At 37.1% G+C, this 15969-nt stretch overlaps 1 protein-coding gene across 1 annotated transcript in view; it reads left to right on the forward strand.

Annotated features, from left to right (window-relative positions):
- Positions 1-8074, forward strand: part of CD109 (CD109 molecule) — a 161786-nt gene extending 153712 nt beyond the window's left edge. Inside the window, exons 31-33 of the mRNA XM_004475970.5 lie at positions 4284-4431; positions 5584-5686; positions 7606-8074. Coding sequence (XP_004476027.2) covers positions 4284-4431; positions 5584-5686; positions 7606-7769 — 415 coding nt within the window. The 3' untranslated portion in view covers positions 7770-8074. The remainder of the gene's footprint in view (positions 1-4283; positions 4432-5583; positions 5687-7605) is intronic.
- Positions 8075-15969: the final 7895 nt, after the last annotated feature.

Genomic DNA, 15969 nt, shown 5'->3' on the forward strand with positions numbered 1-15969 from the left:
TAGGGCGTCCGTCTACCATATGGGAGGTCCGCGGTTCAAACCCCGGGCCTCCTTGACCCGTGTGGAGCTGGCCATGCGTAGTGCTGATGCGCGCAAGGAGTGCCGTGCCACGCAAGGGTGTCCCCCGCGTGGGGGAGCCCCACGCGCAAGGAGTGCGCCCGTGAGGAGAGCCGCCCAGCGCGAAAAGAAAGAGCAGCCTGCCGAGGAATGGCGCCGCCCACACTTCCCGTGCCGCTGACGACAACAGAAGCGGACAAAGCAACAAGACGCAGCAAATAGACACCAAGAACAGACAACCAGGGGAGGGGGGGGGAATTAAATAAATAAATAAATCTTAAAAAAAAAAAATAAAATAGAACAAATTTGAATAGAAAACACAAATTAATAAATCTCGGATCTAATTTAAGGAAACTTTTTATTACGAGCAATTTTTATGTTGAAGTAATTATTCCACTTTAACATTAACCTTAAGTGTTATGCTTTTAATCCAAAATATTCTAACAGGCATTCAGATTCAGTGAAAAGACTAATAGGTTCTTTAGACACAGTGAATATATTCCAGTTTAGAGGTCTTCACCTTAGATATTTGGGTACTTAGCTGAAGCTTCTGGGAGTACTTATTAGGTGATTCTTAAATTTGGTCTGTATAAAAATGATCTGAGAGACTTGCTGGGTCAGAAGGAGCAGGGGTCCCAGGGCAAACCTACTGATTTCACAGAGTTAGGATTGGTGAAGTCATGGTCTTCAGCTGTTTTGATCATTATAATGTCCATATACGTCTGAGAATAGCAATTTTTGAAAGTTCTTGAATAAAGAGGTTTTACAATTTTTCTTCATTATATCAGTCTAGACTTAACCTCTGCATTATTTGGTGCTTAGCAGGGATTTTCTATAAAGCTGTATGACATTGAGGAGGTGCTGCCTGCCCTATTTAAATATACCCATTTGTGTTCTGGTTAAACTAAGCTTGTTGTTGGACCACTAACGTCATCCCTAGCTGCCAGATGCTCTTCAAGATCATCTCTGGGTGTTCTTCCAGGTAGTCAACCTTCTTAGCCATTGTCCAGACACATCTCCTTTACTGCTACCATCTGCACTATCTTTGGGCCTTCTTGTTCTTGATTTTGATGTAAAATGTCACACATGTTTATTCCATGTGTCAGCTGCCTGGGCATTTGGGCCAGCAGCCAGGTGATATCAGAATCTCTGCAGTGGCTTTCTGTAGAGGTAAGAAGTTAGGACCCACATTATTCTTTATTGAGCTAGAAATTGGACTCTGTTCCAGAATTATAACTTTAAGTTATTATTCTCACTGTAAAATAATAATCTGCATTTATCACAAACATATCTCAGGCACTGTGCCAACTACTTGTACATTCATCTCCTTTAATCCCTACTGTAACTCTGTAAGGTAGGTGCTATTACTTTCCATGCTTTTCTCATTCACTTGTTCCTTTATGCATTATTCAGTAAATGTTGGTCAGTCCCTACTATGTTCCAGGAATAGTATCAGAAATGGGAAATATAATAATGACCCAAAAGAGACAAATCCTGCCTCATGGAAATTACTGTTTGGAGGGCAAGGCAAAGTTTAGTAAAAATTTCAAAATTTTGACAAGGGCTAAGGAGAATAGTCTCATGGAGTGATGAGAGGGGATTTTACCTCTTGGGAGGTCAGGTGAAGAAACAGATAAGGAAAATGAAGGGGAACAAGGATTCAGATTGTGAAGGGGTCTCATTTAGAGGGATTGGTTCTGTAGGGATACAGGATTCCAATTCTTTTATCTAGTATCAGGAATCAGGTAGGCACTTGGCTTTTGGTAGAGAGAGGGAATAGATATATGAGGTGGTTTTGGAGGACCCGAGGAAGGGAAATATTTTCATGTAAGGATAGTGGTTTTATAAAAAAGGACTTAGGTGCTGTTTTAGCTTCCTGGCTGCTGAAAAAGATACCATACAATGGGTTGGCTTAAACAAAGGAAATTTATTGGCTCATAGTTTTGAGGCTAGAAGGCTAAAGTTGAGGTGTCAGCAAAGCAATACTTTCCCTCTGAATGCTGTGGCTTTCTTGGGCTGGCTGTCAGAGATCCTTGGTTTTTGGCTTTTCTGTCACATGGCAATGCACATGGCAGCATCTTCTCCTTTCTTTTCCATGTCCTGCTGACTTCTTTTTCTTGCTTCTTCCTTGGCTTTCTCTTGCTCTGCTTTTCTTTATAAGGTCTCTAGTAATAGGATTAAGACCCATCCTGATTCAGTTGGGTCATGCCTTAACTGAAGTTACCTCATCAAAAGGTCCTATTTACAATGGTTTGGAGTGGACTTGCTGGTATCCTATTATAGAACCGTTGTGACTCTAGCAATGGAAGAAATTGTATTGTTGATGTGGAGACAGTAGTCACGGGAGTTGCTGAGGACAGGGAGAGGGAGGAAGAGGTGTGATGTGGGGCATTTTCAGGCCTTGGAGTTGTCCTGAATGATATTGCAGGGACAGATGCAGGACATTGTACATCCTGCCATAACCCACTGGATGGATTGGGGAAGAGTGTAAACTACGATGCAAACTATAGTCCATGTGGTGTGGCAGTGCTCCAGGGTATATTCACCAAATGCAATGAATGTGCCCTACTGATGAAAGGGAATGTTGATGTGGGAGGAGTGGGAGGAGTGGGGTATATGGGAACCTCTTATGTTTTTTTTAACAGAACGTTTTGTATGATCTATTTATCTTAAAAAAAAAAAGACAACAATAAAAATAAATTTTTAAAAATAGTAGGTTAAGATACAGACAATAAAAAAAATCCTAGCTAATTAAATAAGATAATATCTACAAATAACAATAAAAATAGCTAAAATTGAGAAAAAAAGGTCCTATTTACAATGGGTTCATACCCACAGGAATAGATTAGGATTAACAATACAATATGTTTTCCTGGAGTATATAACTTCAAACCACCACAGATACTGACACTAGTTTTCTGAGAAAAATCTGGTATGAAACGCAGATAATATTTTAAGTGTATTTTTTCAGTGGCACTTTATAGAAAGATTACCTGACATTTCAGGTGCTCCATTCCCATCAATAGAGTCCAAGACATAAATCACCTTAGACAAGGTTTACTGTATGGCATGGTAATATAACAAATTCTGCCCCTGGCTGGTAGAAAGAGGTCACCAAGGCTCTTTTGATGATATTCTGAAAGTTGTTGTATTTCAACAGATTGACTATCTTTCTTACTTGGAATTTCTGCTCAGATACAAACACCGCTAGTTTCAATCCCGTAGTCTCAATAGCATCTGTTTTGGCTAAGTGCATCATCGGCAGATGGTTTCAGTTCCTTCAGATTGCTGAGCCCACTGAAGTCAGCAGTTGTACTGTATGGCTTTTCAGTCAGGCATGCTTGGCAGACATGATATCCTTGCTCTAAAAAGTAAGTTTCCCCAACAGCCTGCTTGCTTTTGATGGTTGAAATGACAAAAGGAACTAACTTAACAATGCTATGATCCTTTCATGTTGGACACAAATTCCCTCCACAACTGTGCTGGGCTCTTTTTGGTCCAAATAAAAGCTCTTGCCTCTTATTTATTTTATAAAAATTATTTTCAAGGAGACAAAATTTTGTTGGTGCGCAGATCCTTTGATACTCACATTGTGTACAACAGGGTAATAAGAGATTGATCCAGTGTTATAAAACTTTCCGAAGCTTGTAATTCTCTCCAGGTGGCCAAAGAAAACACAAAATGTGCTCCAAGTATGTGGGAGAACAAGGGGAAGTCATCTCCCTATTGGTCTTTTCCCCCAAAAACCAGATGAAGAAAAGGTTGCCAAGGACCTGGCCAGGGTCTCCTACTAAGTGATCAAGTGATGGCTCCTTTTTGATTCTTAGCTTTCAGCTGGAAAGTTTAGTGCTGTTAACTTTTGAGAAAATGGAAAATGCAGTTCAGTTTGGAACCACCATTAGAAAATGGAGTTGTCCTTTGAAAGGACACATAGCCGGTACCTATTTCAACTTATAGGTACTTGCAGGCATTGATTCATACGTATCTGTTACAGGAATAAGTTGCCAAACATCATTCTTCATATGGTTGAAAGGTATAAGAATATCACACATGTAAGAAAAGGATAACCTGATTTAAAATTTTCTATAATGATTTTTATTTAAACTCAAACAGTAAATAAATGCAATAATACTTGGCAGTTTTAATTTCTTTATGAAGCTCATTTGTTAACATCAGTTTTGTTTTTTTCCCTAAAAGCTTTTCTTATCCTCTTATCTTTGATTTAGTTTTTTGGGCCCAGCTAGAAGTGGCATGGCTCTTATGGAAGTTATCCTGCTCAGTGGTTTTACTGTGCCTACAGATGCAATTCTTAAGAATGAGATAATAAAGAAAGTGGAACATGATCATGGAAAAATCAACCTTTATTTAGATTCTGTAAGTAGTGAAACATAAGTTTCAATAGGTAACTATTGAGAAAGCTACCATTTTTGTGTTCATAAGTCTACCTTACTTGAAACATGTCTTCTTTAAGTCATTGTTTTTCTAGTTTTTTTGTGTTGTGAATGATTTTAGCTTAACAATGTTTATTTGTCTCCACTAAAAATAAACATCTCAATAAAATTAGTTTAAAGAGAATTATGGTCAATGATGAGCCCAATGAAGGGCTTATTAAATAAATCATTATTTCATGTCAGGTGTAAAAATATATAGAAACTGCCATATTATCATTTCAAAAATTTAGTCCAGACCTGAATTCGAGAGCTCCTGCCCCAGCATACTGCCGAAAGTACTTGTTTATTGCAAATGAAAGCTTTAGTTACATGTTTTAAATTGTTTTCATAAAGCTTATAACAAATCCCAAAGGGGTTAATATCCTGTGCTGAAAAAGTTAGGTGCTTTCAATCATAGAAGAATATTCACCTTCACAGAGGTTTGGTCTTGACATAGAATTATTTAATGTTCATTTACTTTTTAATTGCTATATGAAAACTACTGATCCAAGAACAAAGTACAAAAAATATGTGAGGGAAAAGTAAATGACAAATTCTAGATTCTACTTAAGTCTCAAAACCCTCTAAATCCTTTTGCTCAGGAATTTTTTTATATTAAATACTGCTTGAAATCTATGAGCCTGATTTGGACCTTGGGGAAAAAAAACTTAAGGTTTTCATTAGGTAATGCAATTGATTTTGGAGTTTGTTAGTGGTTATCTTAATTTGAACATTCAATAATACATTTTGACTGATTAATTTGAATTTTCATTTATTGCTCTTGGCTTGTAATACAATATTGGATGGAATTTACTAATTTCAGATTCCTCAATCAGTATTGTTTGCCAAATTAGTATAAGCTGTTTCCTCCTGGAAGTAAAGGGGGCAGACTTTTGTATCCCATATCAGCCAGGCACTGGTTATAGGATATACCCGCACCCTGGTAATTCTCTGAAGAGGAGGGCTGCTGTGAGCCCTGAGCAGCCGACATTCACAGTAGTGGCAGGGTAGGCTACTTGGGACAGGGGATGTGGGTGAGGCATCAGAGTCATGGGAACACATAGTCCACTATACTTAAAAATTCTGTATTTTCAAGGTAAATGAAACCCAGTTTTGTGTCGATATTCCTGCCGTGAGGAACTTTAAAGTTTCAAATACCCAAGATGCTTCAGTGTCCATAGTGGATTACTATGAACCAAGTAAGTATGTTCTGGAGTCCCTAATACTACTGTTACTTAGAAGTTAAGCCAGGTACGCAAATTTACTTATGTATTTTTTCCAAATGCCCACTTTACCTACTGGATCGGTTGGGGAGGGAAGTGGAGAGTGTGGGTGAGTGGGGATATGGGAAATTGTATTAGAGGATTTAGCTTATGAATAATAAATAGGGATATTTAAGCTCATAGTGTGTTAGGTTTTTAACTCACGATTACAAAATTTACAAAGAAAAATTGACATAGAGAGTCCTGTTATGTTCAATTTCCAATATTTTGCTTTTATTCCAAGCCCCCATTCTATCTGGTTCTGCTTAAGGTGGGAGCTTCAGGACATGATCAGCACCTGCAGTGTAATAGCATCAGCTGGGTTTGGCTATTCATTAATTGAGGGAGGAGGGAGTCAGTTTTGCTAAACTTCATACATGATAGCAGAATTTTCAATTAGTGAATCAAGAAAAAATAGTCTGTTTGGAAAATAACTGATTTTTAAAAAATTTTATTGGTAATTTCTTTATAATATAATAGAAATTTAAAATGTGAAAGTAGAAATCTGGTCTGGAAGTCACAAAGAAGTTAATAATGGCATTTAGGACTAATCTACATTCAGTCACAGAGTGACTTTGTGAGTGTGATTTCTGGGCTAAAGTTCCAATCATAAGCCTAATCCTGAGTAAGTAGTCTTATGGCTTGGAGTCAGTAGAATGCACAAGAAGTGTGAACATTTTCACATTAGAGAGTTGTAGATAATTAGACTTTAAAATGAAATGAACTTCTAACGCTGTTGGTAGTGTTTGACAGAGTGGTCATTTAAGATGAAGGTATAGTTTTCCTTGCTATGTTAACAAGCTGGTTCCTTTTGTCTTTTGCCTCCTCTTGAAGTGTTTTGATTGGGGAAGAGCATGCATCTGTGTTCTCTTCCAGATTTTTTTGGGAAAACAATGATGTGACACTTTTTTTCTGGTGGAAAGATAGGATACACTGTTGAGACCTAATGACAGTTTCTAGTTATCCTACTTTGTTAATGTAGTTGCATAATTCCCCACTTGTGTTTCACAGGTTTACAGAGAACATTTTAAATATTTGAGGGGGAAAAATGTTCAATTTTGTAGAAAACTATTTATGAGGTAGCTATTTTAAAATGAAAGTGTCGGAAAGATCAGAATAATAAAATCCTAACTTATTTAAATTTTTAAAATTAGAAAACACATTTATAAAAAAAATCATGAAAATTAAAAATAGAATGTTTTTAAAAACAAATGGTTAAAATAAAAAATCATTTGACATGCTACAGTGAGTTTACTGTAGTGTTATACCTGTTCATTTAGAGGTTTTGTATTAGGTTGTGCTCTAAATTTTACCCAGGTTGCATAAAGGATATTTAGATATTATGTACTCAAAGTTTTAAAATGTTCATACAAGGTATTGCATAGGCAGACTTCTCTTTATGTGTATATATTTTTAATAAAACTCATTATAAATATGTTTTCAATACTCTAATTATTGTAATTGTATTTGAATGCATAGAAAATATTGCCTTAAAATAAACTCTTGAGGAGACTAAACAATCCATCCTCGATTTAAAACCTTGCCTGTTCTAGTAAGAGATTAAAGTTGTGCTTGTGATGACCATGTGCAGCTGCAGTCTATTTTCTCTCTTTTAATGCTGGCCAACTGCTGGTGGTGAATAGACTGGATTGCAAACTTTGTTTCTTTCTTCGATTTGGTTGGCACTTTGGATCTCTCAAAATGATGTAGCATTTCAATTGTTTCTTGTAAAGAAAAATAAAATTAGGTGAAGAATGGAAAACTCCGAAAAATGTATTGAAATGCTCTTGAGTTTTGGCAAAGGAAATGTTTCTAAACAAGGGAAACTTGAAACTGATGTCTGCTTCTTTGAACAGGGAGACAAGCGGTAAGAAGTTACAACTCCCAGGTGAAGTTGACCTCTTGTGACCTCTGCACAGACATCGTGGGCTGCCACCCTTGTGGGGACGGAGCTTCAGGCTCTATTCGTCACTCTTCAGTCATTTTCATTTTCTGTTTCACAGTTCTGTTCTTTTTGTAACATTGGCTATGATTTATTTTTTAAGGACTCCATTTATGCTAACATTTCTATAATTCACATGTGATTATTTCCTTTCATCATGGAATACTGTATCTGACAGATTTGAAAACCATTTTTTTTCCTTTAAGGGCGGGAGGGGGACAATAGGTCCTAGTACGCATAACTGCATAGATTTCTTATCCTGACCTTTGGTGGAACAAGAATCAAAATTATTGTGGTTGTATATCTTTATTTCCCCTCTTGAAATGTCTGAGGATTTTTGAGATGTTTGTTTTCTCCAAATAAAATTGCTATTTTAGATTAAATATTCTTGCCATTCTCAAAGAGGACCATGCTTAGGTCTTAAGCATTATTATATATCAGTGTTTGTTTTAGTATTAAAGATGGATTTCCCTGGGAAATGAGAGAAAACAACCAGAAGGGGATGCTCATTCTCACCTAACTCTACCCTCCACCCCACCCCACACCCAATGGGCTTATTATATATTTCTAATATTGACCCTCTTCTTTCTTTTTAGAATGTAGGTGGTGAATTTTTTTTTTTAACGTGAAATGGTCTTTTCTCATTCCGTATCTGATCATGTGCCCTTCCTTGCCATTCCATCTCTTCTTCTTTCGTAGAGAAGAATGAGAGGAAACGTGCTGTTTACACGCTGCCTCACAGATTGAGTGTAATGAAAACTGTCCTAAGGGGTATTAGCAGGCTGTTTTTCCCTCTCACATCCCCAGCTTCACACACATGGACTGTCTTTTGGGAGAGTTGGAGACCACCATGGTATATGCCTTACATGGTTTATACTAGAAGATCTTAGGCAGGAGACCTACTTTTTGTTAGTAATGGTGAACTATAAGCCGGAGGTACAACGAGATCTGTGTGAAAAGCAGCAGATTGGCCCCCCAGGATCTGGGCATGAAGTTGGGGTTTGATGAGGTTTAGAGAGTCTGGACATGGCTGCTGACTTAAAATATTTTAGGGATGGCCTTGGATCCTGTACAATCCTCTCTAGGCTTAGGTATCTGAGTGTCAGGCTGCTGGCCACCTAGTGATGATGATGCTAGCTGTGGATCTTTAGGAAGACTCCTGAATTTTAAAGACATGGATCATTTGTTACCCTGTATTCTGAAGGATAATATTCATTTATGTGGGTGAACTTAAAAAAATATTCTTTTCTTCCTTCCTCCCTACCTTCTTTTCTCCCTCCCTCCCTTCTTTCCTTCCTTTTTCCTTCTTTCTTTCTCTTCCTTTCTTCTCTTTCCTTCTCTCCTTTTTCTTTCCTTTTTAAAAATATTGAAATATTTTAGATATAACAAAAATGTATTTTTTACTAAATCTAAGAAATGATTTAGTTTTGCTAAAACTGAAATATTTGCATAGGCTCCAAAGAGTCTGCATTATAATTTTTTTGGGGAACTGTTTAAAAAATGTTGAAAATAAAGTATGCAAATATAGCTTTTAAAGTAAGTTTTAAAAAGAATGTTTTTATTTTAGTGAATTTAAAAAATAGAGTAGAGTGAATATTCATATATTGCTAATGGATATTTTTGGATACCAAGGTAAATACTTCAATGTCGGTAGGTATGAATTACCAAAATTCAGTATTTTAAGGCCTATAACCTCTATGCAGAAAATAGATTCTCAAAGAGTGGTTTATGTAGAGAGTGGTTAAGTATCAAATAGATTATTTCCATGTATTTATTTTTAAGTGAGGAAATGTTTTTAGATCTATTACACCTTTGAAACAGTCTGATCTAAAACTGATATGTTAGGGCCTCCCTGTATTAGTGTTCTTTTGCCTTTATACCCTAGGACTTCTTTATAGATGAAATTTTATATTGGAATTGGGGGGTGGTGTGTATTGGCAAATGATGTCCCCCTCCCTGCCCCACCCCTGGAACCTTATACTGACCTTCAATACCTTATATTCTTCAGTAAATTATCAGACTTCCTGATGTAGTAATTAGGTAACACTAGAATGGAAAGGCCATTGGAAGACAGGCTGTATCTTTTTTAAGAACAAATTTCCTCATTTCAAAACTAAAACTCTAATGCTTTTTTTGTGAAGTATTCAAATTTTCAGGCAAATAGTCACTTTTAAACTCATCTCTTTTTATTATGAATTTATTAAAAAGAAAAGGTGAAGAAAGACAGTGTTGCATTGTGGTGCTATGGAGCTATGGCGATGCCTTGGCCACATCTTCCACCTCTTCCTCCTTAGAGAACTTTCTTTGCTAAAGTGAGGGGATTTGGACTAAAAGATATTATAAAACCACGGGCATGAGGGAAGGATAATAATTAATAGTATAGACTTTTTTTTCTTCACATAAAGTGAATAATAAATATTTAAAAACTCATTCTACCTTTAAACTTGGTTATGCTTGAACTCCCCCATTTAGAAGGGTGTCAGTTTCTTTAACTGAAAGGAACTAATTTAAACTCTACCCTTCTTTTCCACTGACTGGGAACCCTATTACGACACCAGCACATCTCACTTCCATTTGACCAGCCAATGGTTCCAGAAACTTTAGTAGTTAAACAATTTTAGGACAGAGCAGCACTTTAAATTTGGTTTTCTTGTCTTACTACCTTCAGTCATAATTCTAAAAAAAAAAAAAACGGAAACACAATAAAATATGCATAGTCAATGAAATGCTTCCATTTATTTGTATTGTTCTATATTATACCTAATGTTTTTCCAAATAATCCAAAAATGGTCTTTTGGTAAGATCGTAATCTGAGACGCATTGTGCTCATAAAGAATACAGATATCTATCTAGTAGTTCGTTATTTAAATATACATGTTGGAATTTTCACAATTGCAGATAAAATAACACTTTTCATCCCATTCTTTTGAACCTGGTATAGTTATTTTTTCAAAAAAGTTATTGTATTTGTCAGCCAAAGGGGTACTGATGCAAAGTACCAGAACTCTGTTGGCTTTTATAAAGGGTATTTATTTGGGGTAGAAGCTTACAGACATAAGGCCATAAAGCGTAAGTTACTTCCCTCACCAAAGTCTGTTGTCACATGTTGGAGCAAGATGGCTACTGACATCTGTGAGGGTTCAGGCTTCCTCTTCCTCATAAGGCTCTGTGGTCCCAGCTCCTTCCAATCTCAGCTGTAGGCTAAGGCTTGTTTCTCTCTCTGGGGCTCGTTTCTTTCCAGGCTCAGCTGCTCTCATCTCTTCACAAGGTCAGCTGTAGACTATCAGGCTCATCTCTCTTCTGGGGCCTCTGCCATGCCTAATGAACTGTCTCCCTTCCCCTGTGTTCTTCTCTGTGTATTTACTTCCCTGTCTTTGTTTATATAGCCCACAAAGGAGGTGGGGGGGGGCACTCAAACTGAGTCACCCTAATGAAGTAGTCAAATAAAAGCCCTAATCTTGATTTAATAAAGTAAAAGTGACATCTCTGAATCTAATACAATCTAATATACCCAGAGGAACAGACCAGTTTACAAACACAATCCAGTATCTATTTCTGGAATTCAAAAATAGTTATATTTCTTCCTAATTTCTATTTATAATAAATATAATGTTAAGTAGTCTGACAATATAAATGCCAATTACATTTTGACGTAATTCAATTAATTCATTTAACATTTCTGGCTGTCCCATGATATTTAGAAAATTTGTATCTTTAATTTTTCTTTGTAACTTTTTAAGGAACCATTTTATTAACTTGCTGGCATATAATCTGGTGTTCTTTGCAGCAGGCCTACCTGTTCTAATTTGCTTTGGACTTTAACACTCATTTCTATAAAAATATTTTGTAAATACTTCCTTGGCAAGATTTCTTAAACTAAGGACAGTATTTAGCTTGAACCTGCCAAGAGGCTGCCATGGGCCAACATACACTTATATATTTTTGAGTGTATCATTTTATTGCACATTGGAAAACAAGACACAGTAAGTGAACTCACCCTTGAATATGCTTTGGAATCTTTTACATTTTCAATAGAAACTTCTGTTTGACAGGCAGAAGAGTATACTCATTTTTCTTTGTTTTCAAATTCCATAATTGTATAGCCACTTTAAAGAACTTAAAAATTTCCTACTATTCAAGATGCTATTTATTTTAATATTATTAAATATCTTAAATTACATTGGGAATAATCTGAAGTGCAATTTTTAGAAATCATTACTTTGAATAGAGGATCTTTATTCTACTTTCTTCAGGAAATGAAACAGTAAATGTAGATTTTCCATTAAGTATATGTCAGAGTAGGCTTGTTCTAAAAATATTTCTAGCAAAAAATATTTCTAGCCAATGAGTTGTGTTTTCATGTACCTCATTAAAATATATTGCCATATTATAGCATGCTTAAATATGTTGTTTTTGTCATTTTTATTTCAATTATTGTAACACAACAGAAAACAAATATTTCTTAGGTGATTTATGAGTTTCTTACTTCAAAGGACACTTATACATTGGGGTGTGTTTCTCTTACAGGGAAGATATTGACATGTGTTGGTACATATTTAAGAATCATTCTATTTCTTGCTGTTATGAGGAAACTATTTGCCACTCTTCTGCCAGGTGTATTAAATTGATGGTAGAGGATGGTTCAACATTCCATTTTTATGGATCTTTATGATTTATTTTTGATGACTTCTGTAGGAAGTGACTCTATTCTGGTCCTCAAGCCTTTATGTTTTGAATTTTTAGTCAGGTGCTGTTGATATGGTACATTTCTTTTGTATACAGGAAGCTATAAAATTTTATTCATAAATCCTCTAATTTGAGGAGCTGTTCTGCATATTAGGAAAGTACTGTTGAAATAAGATATTCTCCAGAAACTAAGGCTTTATATGTTAATCAGAGTGATTCCGAAAGTTTTAATTTTAAATGTTGAAATATTATGCCATTGTTAATTGTATAGTGTTCTGTATTGTGGGAAATCATGGTTTGCCAATAAAAATTAAAACCCCATCTATTTTTTTATGTGTTCTTTTTATTTTAGCTTAAAGCATATGTATAGCAATCTCCCTTTTCGAAACCCATTTAATTGCGAGCAGTGGGATGCCTGAGGGTAGGTTAGAGTAGGCTTTATTGTGTTACATAATATGGGGTTTGGAGCTGACTATACCCCAGAAAAACATGTTCTTAAACGTAATCCATTACTGTGGGTGTGAACCCACTTAAGTAGGATCTTTTGATGAGGTTTCTTAGTCAAGGTTGGATCACTTCAGTCAGGATGAGTTTTAATCCTATTACTGGATCCTTTAGAAGCAGAATGAAATTGAGAAAGAGAGAAAGCCACAGAAGGAACAGCCAGAAGTGAAAATCAACAGAACTGGAAGAGAAGGGAGAGGCCATGAGTGGCTGCCACATGCATTGGCATGTGACAGAGGAGCCAAAGACCAAGGATTGCTGGCAGCCAGTCCCAGAATGGCAGTCTTTGGGAAAAAAGCATTGCCTTAATAACAACTTGGACTTTGTTTTAGTTTCAGAACTATGAGTTAATAAATTTCCATTGTTCAAACTGACCCATTGCATGGTATTTGCTTGAATAGAAACTAAAATACATATAGACTTGATACGGGTGAGGTAAGAGAAACTTGACCACCAGTTCCTTTCATTTCTTTCCTCATCCTTTGCTTTAGGTCCTGGGATGGGGTGGGTGGAGAGGTTGGTGAGATACAAATAAAAAAATATGAGGTGCTTACTCAATTTTGGGAAATTACATAGAAATACAGAATACACAGTTTGTATGCATAAGAAATGGAGGTACATAGTGCTGCATACACAGTATAATGTTTCACATACGTTTTCTTGACTTCCACCTAGTGTTATTAACACTTTTCCTGCCATGAGTTTCTGGGCTTCTGCAAACTGCTGAAGATAGGACCATGGTTCTCTGTTGGGATGACTTTGCTCTCCAGGGAACATTCAGCAAGGCCTGAAGATATTTTTGATTGTTACAAGTTGGAGGAGGGGTGTGCTACTGGCATCTAATGTGTAAAGGTCACAGATGCTGGTACACATCCTACAGCTACCTATGTTAAAGAAATATCCAGCCCCAAAAGTCAAGAGGACTGAGGGTGAGAAACCCTCTAGCCAACTGATCTTAGGTACTTCTAGACTGCTTAGTGATGTCAATTAATTTAATAGGATTGATTTAATATCATCATTATATGCCATGAAGTCATTACTACTGGACATATATTTAGATGAACAAATAAGGTTATATCTCAACTCTAGGAAACTTAGCTTGGAAACTAAGAAAAGCTGTAATAACTTCTTTGAAAATGTCTAAAGACTAGTGTAGCATGGAGTGACACTTGCTTCCTCCTGCTCAGCCCATTCTTCCCCACCTCCTCAGTATCAGAGCTAGCAGAGTATCAGCTAGGCAAAAGCCTGGATGACATTCTGGCCAGTGGGATGTAAGCTGAAATACTGGTATTTTCAAGAAGCATTCTTAAAAGGGAGGAGATAAGGGCCTTTTTTTGTCCTTCATCCTGCTGCCTGGAATGCGGATTCCTGTCTGGTTGGAGCTGTGTCAGTCTCTTGGTCTATTAGGAAAGCCAAACCCTAAGGCTTGTGAGCTAAAGCACTTGAAGGATCTGGGGTCCCCAATCATTAGGGAGATATCAAGGAATGTCTACTTTTGGATTTCATTTACAAGAGAGAAAACTTCTGTCTTGTTCAAACCTGTTGTGGACAGACTCTAGGCTGGCCCCCGTGATCCCTGCCTGCTGATATTCATGCCTTTGCATGATCCCTTCCTCTGTGAGGAGTGGCCTGTGACTTGCTTCTAACCGATAGAATATGGAAAGGTCACAAGAGGTACATAATATTGTAGGGCTCCTCTTGCTGGCTCTGTCCCTCTTTTGCTGACTTTGAAGAGCAAGCACCATGTCATGGGCTGTTGGGAGGCGTACGTGGCAAGGAACCGAGGGACAGCTTCTAGTAGCTGAGGGCAGACTCCAGCTGACAGCAGGCAAGAAACTTGAGTTCTGCCAACAAAAGCAAATCCTTCCCCCATTGAGTCTCAGATGAGATTGTAGCCAGATGAAACACTAAACAAAACCCTGCTACACATGTCTAGATGCTTGACCCACAGAAACTGAGATAATAAATGTGCATTGTTTTAAGCCACTAAGTTTGTGATAATTTTTATGCTGTAATAGAAAAATAATGTATCAGATAAAAAATTACTTCTGTTATATGCAGCTGACTTATTCCTAACAGGTACACCTAGTGTTGCCATCTTTCTTATTGTTAAGGGACCTGGAACCACTTGAGCATTAGCTCTGGTGCCCTCCACAGTCACTATCACTGTCACTTCTGTCACTGTGCCAAAGAGGATCTGAGCTCTCTGGAGCTCTCATTTCTCCGAAGCTTTGCTGAGTTCCACACTGAAGTGGGGACTTGTTCTCTTCTTGACTCTGTGCTGTACTTTCTCCCTCAGTTACAGAGTGGATCGGCTCGTGTCTCACAGGCAGGTGCTCACAGAGGTTTTAATGGTAATTGTTCTTTCCATTTCTGCTTGCAGCCCCCGAACCCCTCACACCCTTCCAGCCCAGACTCAAATCCAGGAGCCTGGGTTGTATGCCAAGGGGTGCAGATACTATACTGTCCTCCCAAACTTCCTTCTTTCTGACACATTCTCTCTCTCTTTCTCTCTCTCTCTCTCCACCTCTCTCTTTCTTCAAAATTCTCAGGCAAAATTGATTGATTCTTGGTAGCCCCCTCACCACTCCAGTGGTTCACCAGATACATTCGTATATAGGTACCATGGTAGTTAAGAGTTTGGACTTTGATGCCAGGTAGGCCTGGGCTCAAATCTTGGCTCTGTGTCTTATTAGAGGCTAGAACACTTTCTTCTCTCATGAATGTGAGGAGGAATTTCTCCTATATATTTTTTTACATTTAAAAATTTTCATTGGAGTATATCATTCGTACATAAACATACATAAACAATAAATGCATAGTAAAAGTTGCGAACTTACAAAACAAACATGCATAACATTACACAGGGCTCCCATACATCACCCCACTACCAATACCTTGCATTGTTGTGAAACATTTGTAACATATTATGCAAGAATATCATCAAAGTATTACTACTAACTATAGTTCATGTCTTACATTTGGTATGTTTCCTCCCCAACCCACCCAATTATTTGTTTTGTTGTTCATAAGCCATACAATTTACCTAAACTGTGCAATCAATGGCATTTGGTATAATCACAGTTGT

This window comes from Dasypus novemcinctus, chromosome 11, assembly GCF_030445035.2.
Source record: "Dasypus novemcinctus isolate mDasNov1 chromosome 11, mDasNov1.1.hap2, whole genome shotgun sequence".
Taxonomy (NCBI): Eukaryota; Metazoa; Chordata; class Mammalia; order Cingulata; family Dasypodidae; genus Dasypus; species Dasypus novemcinctus.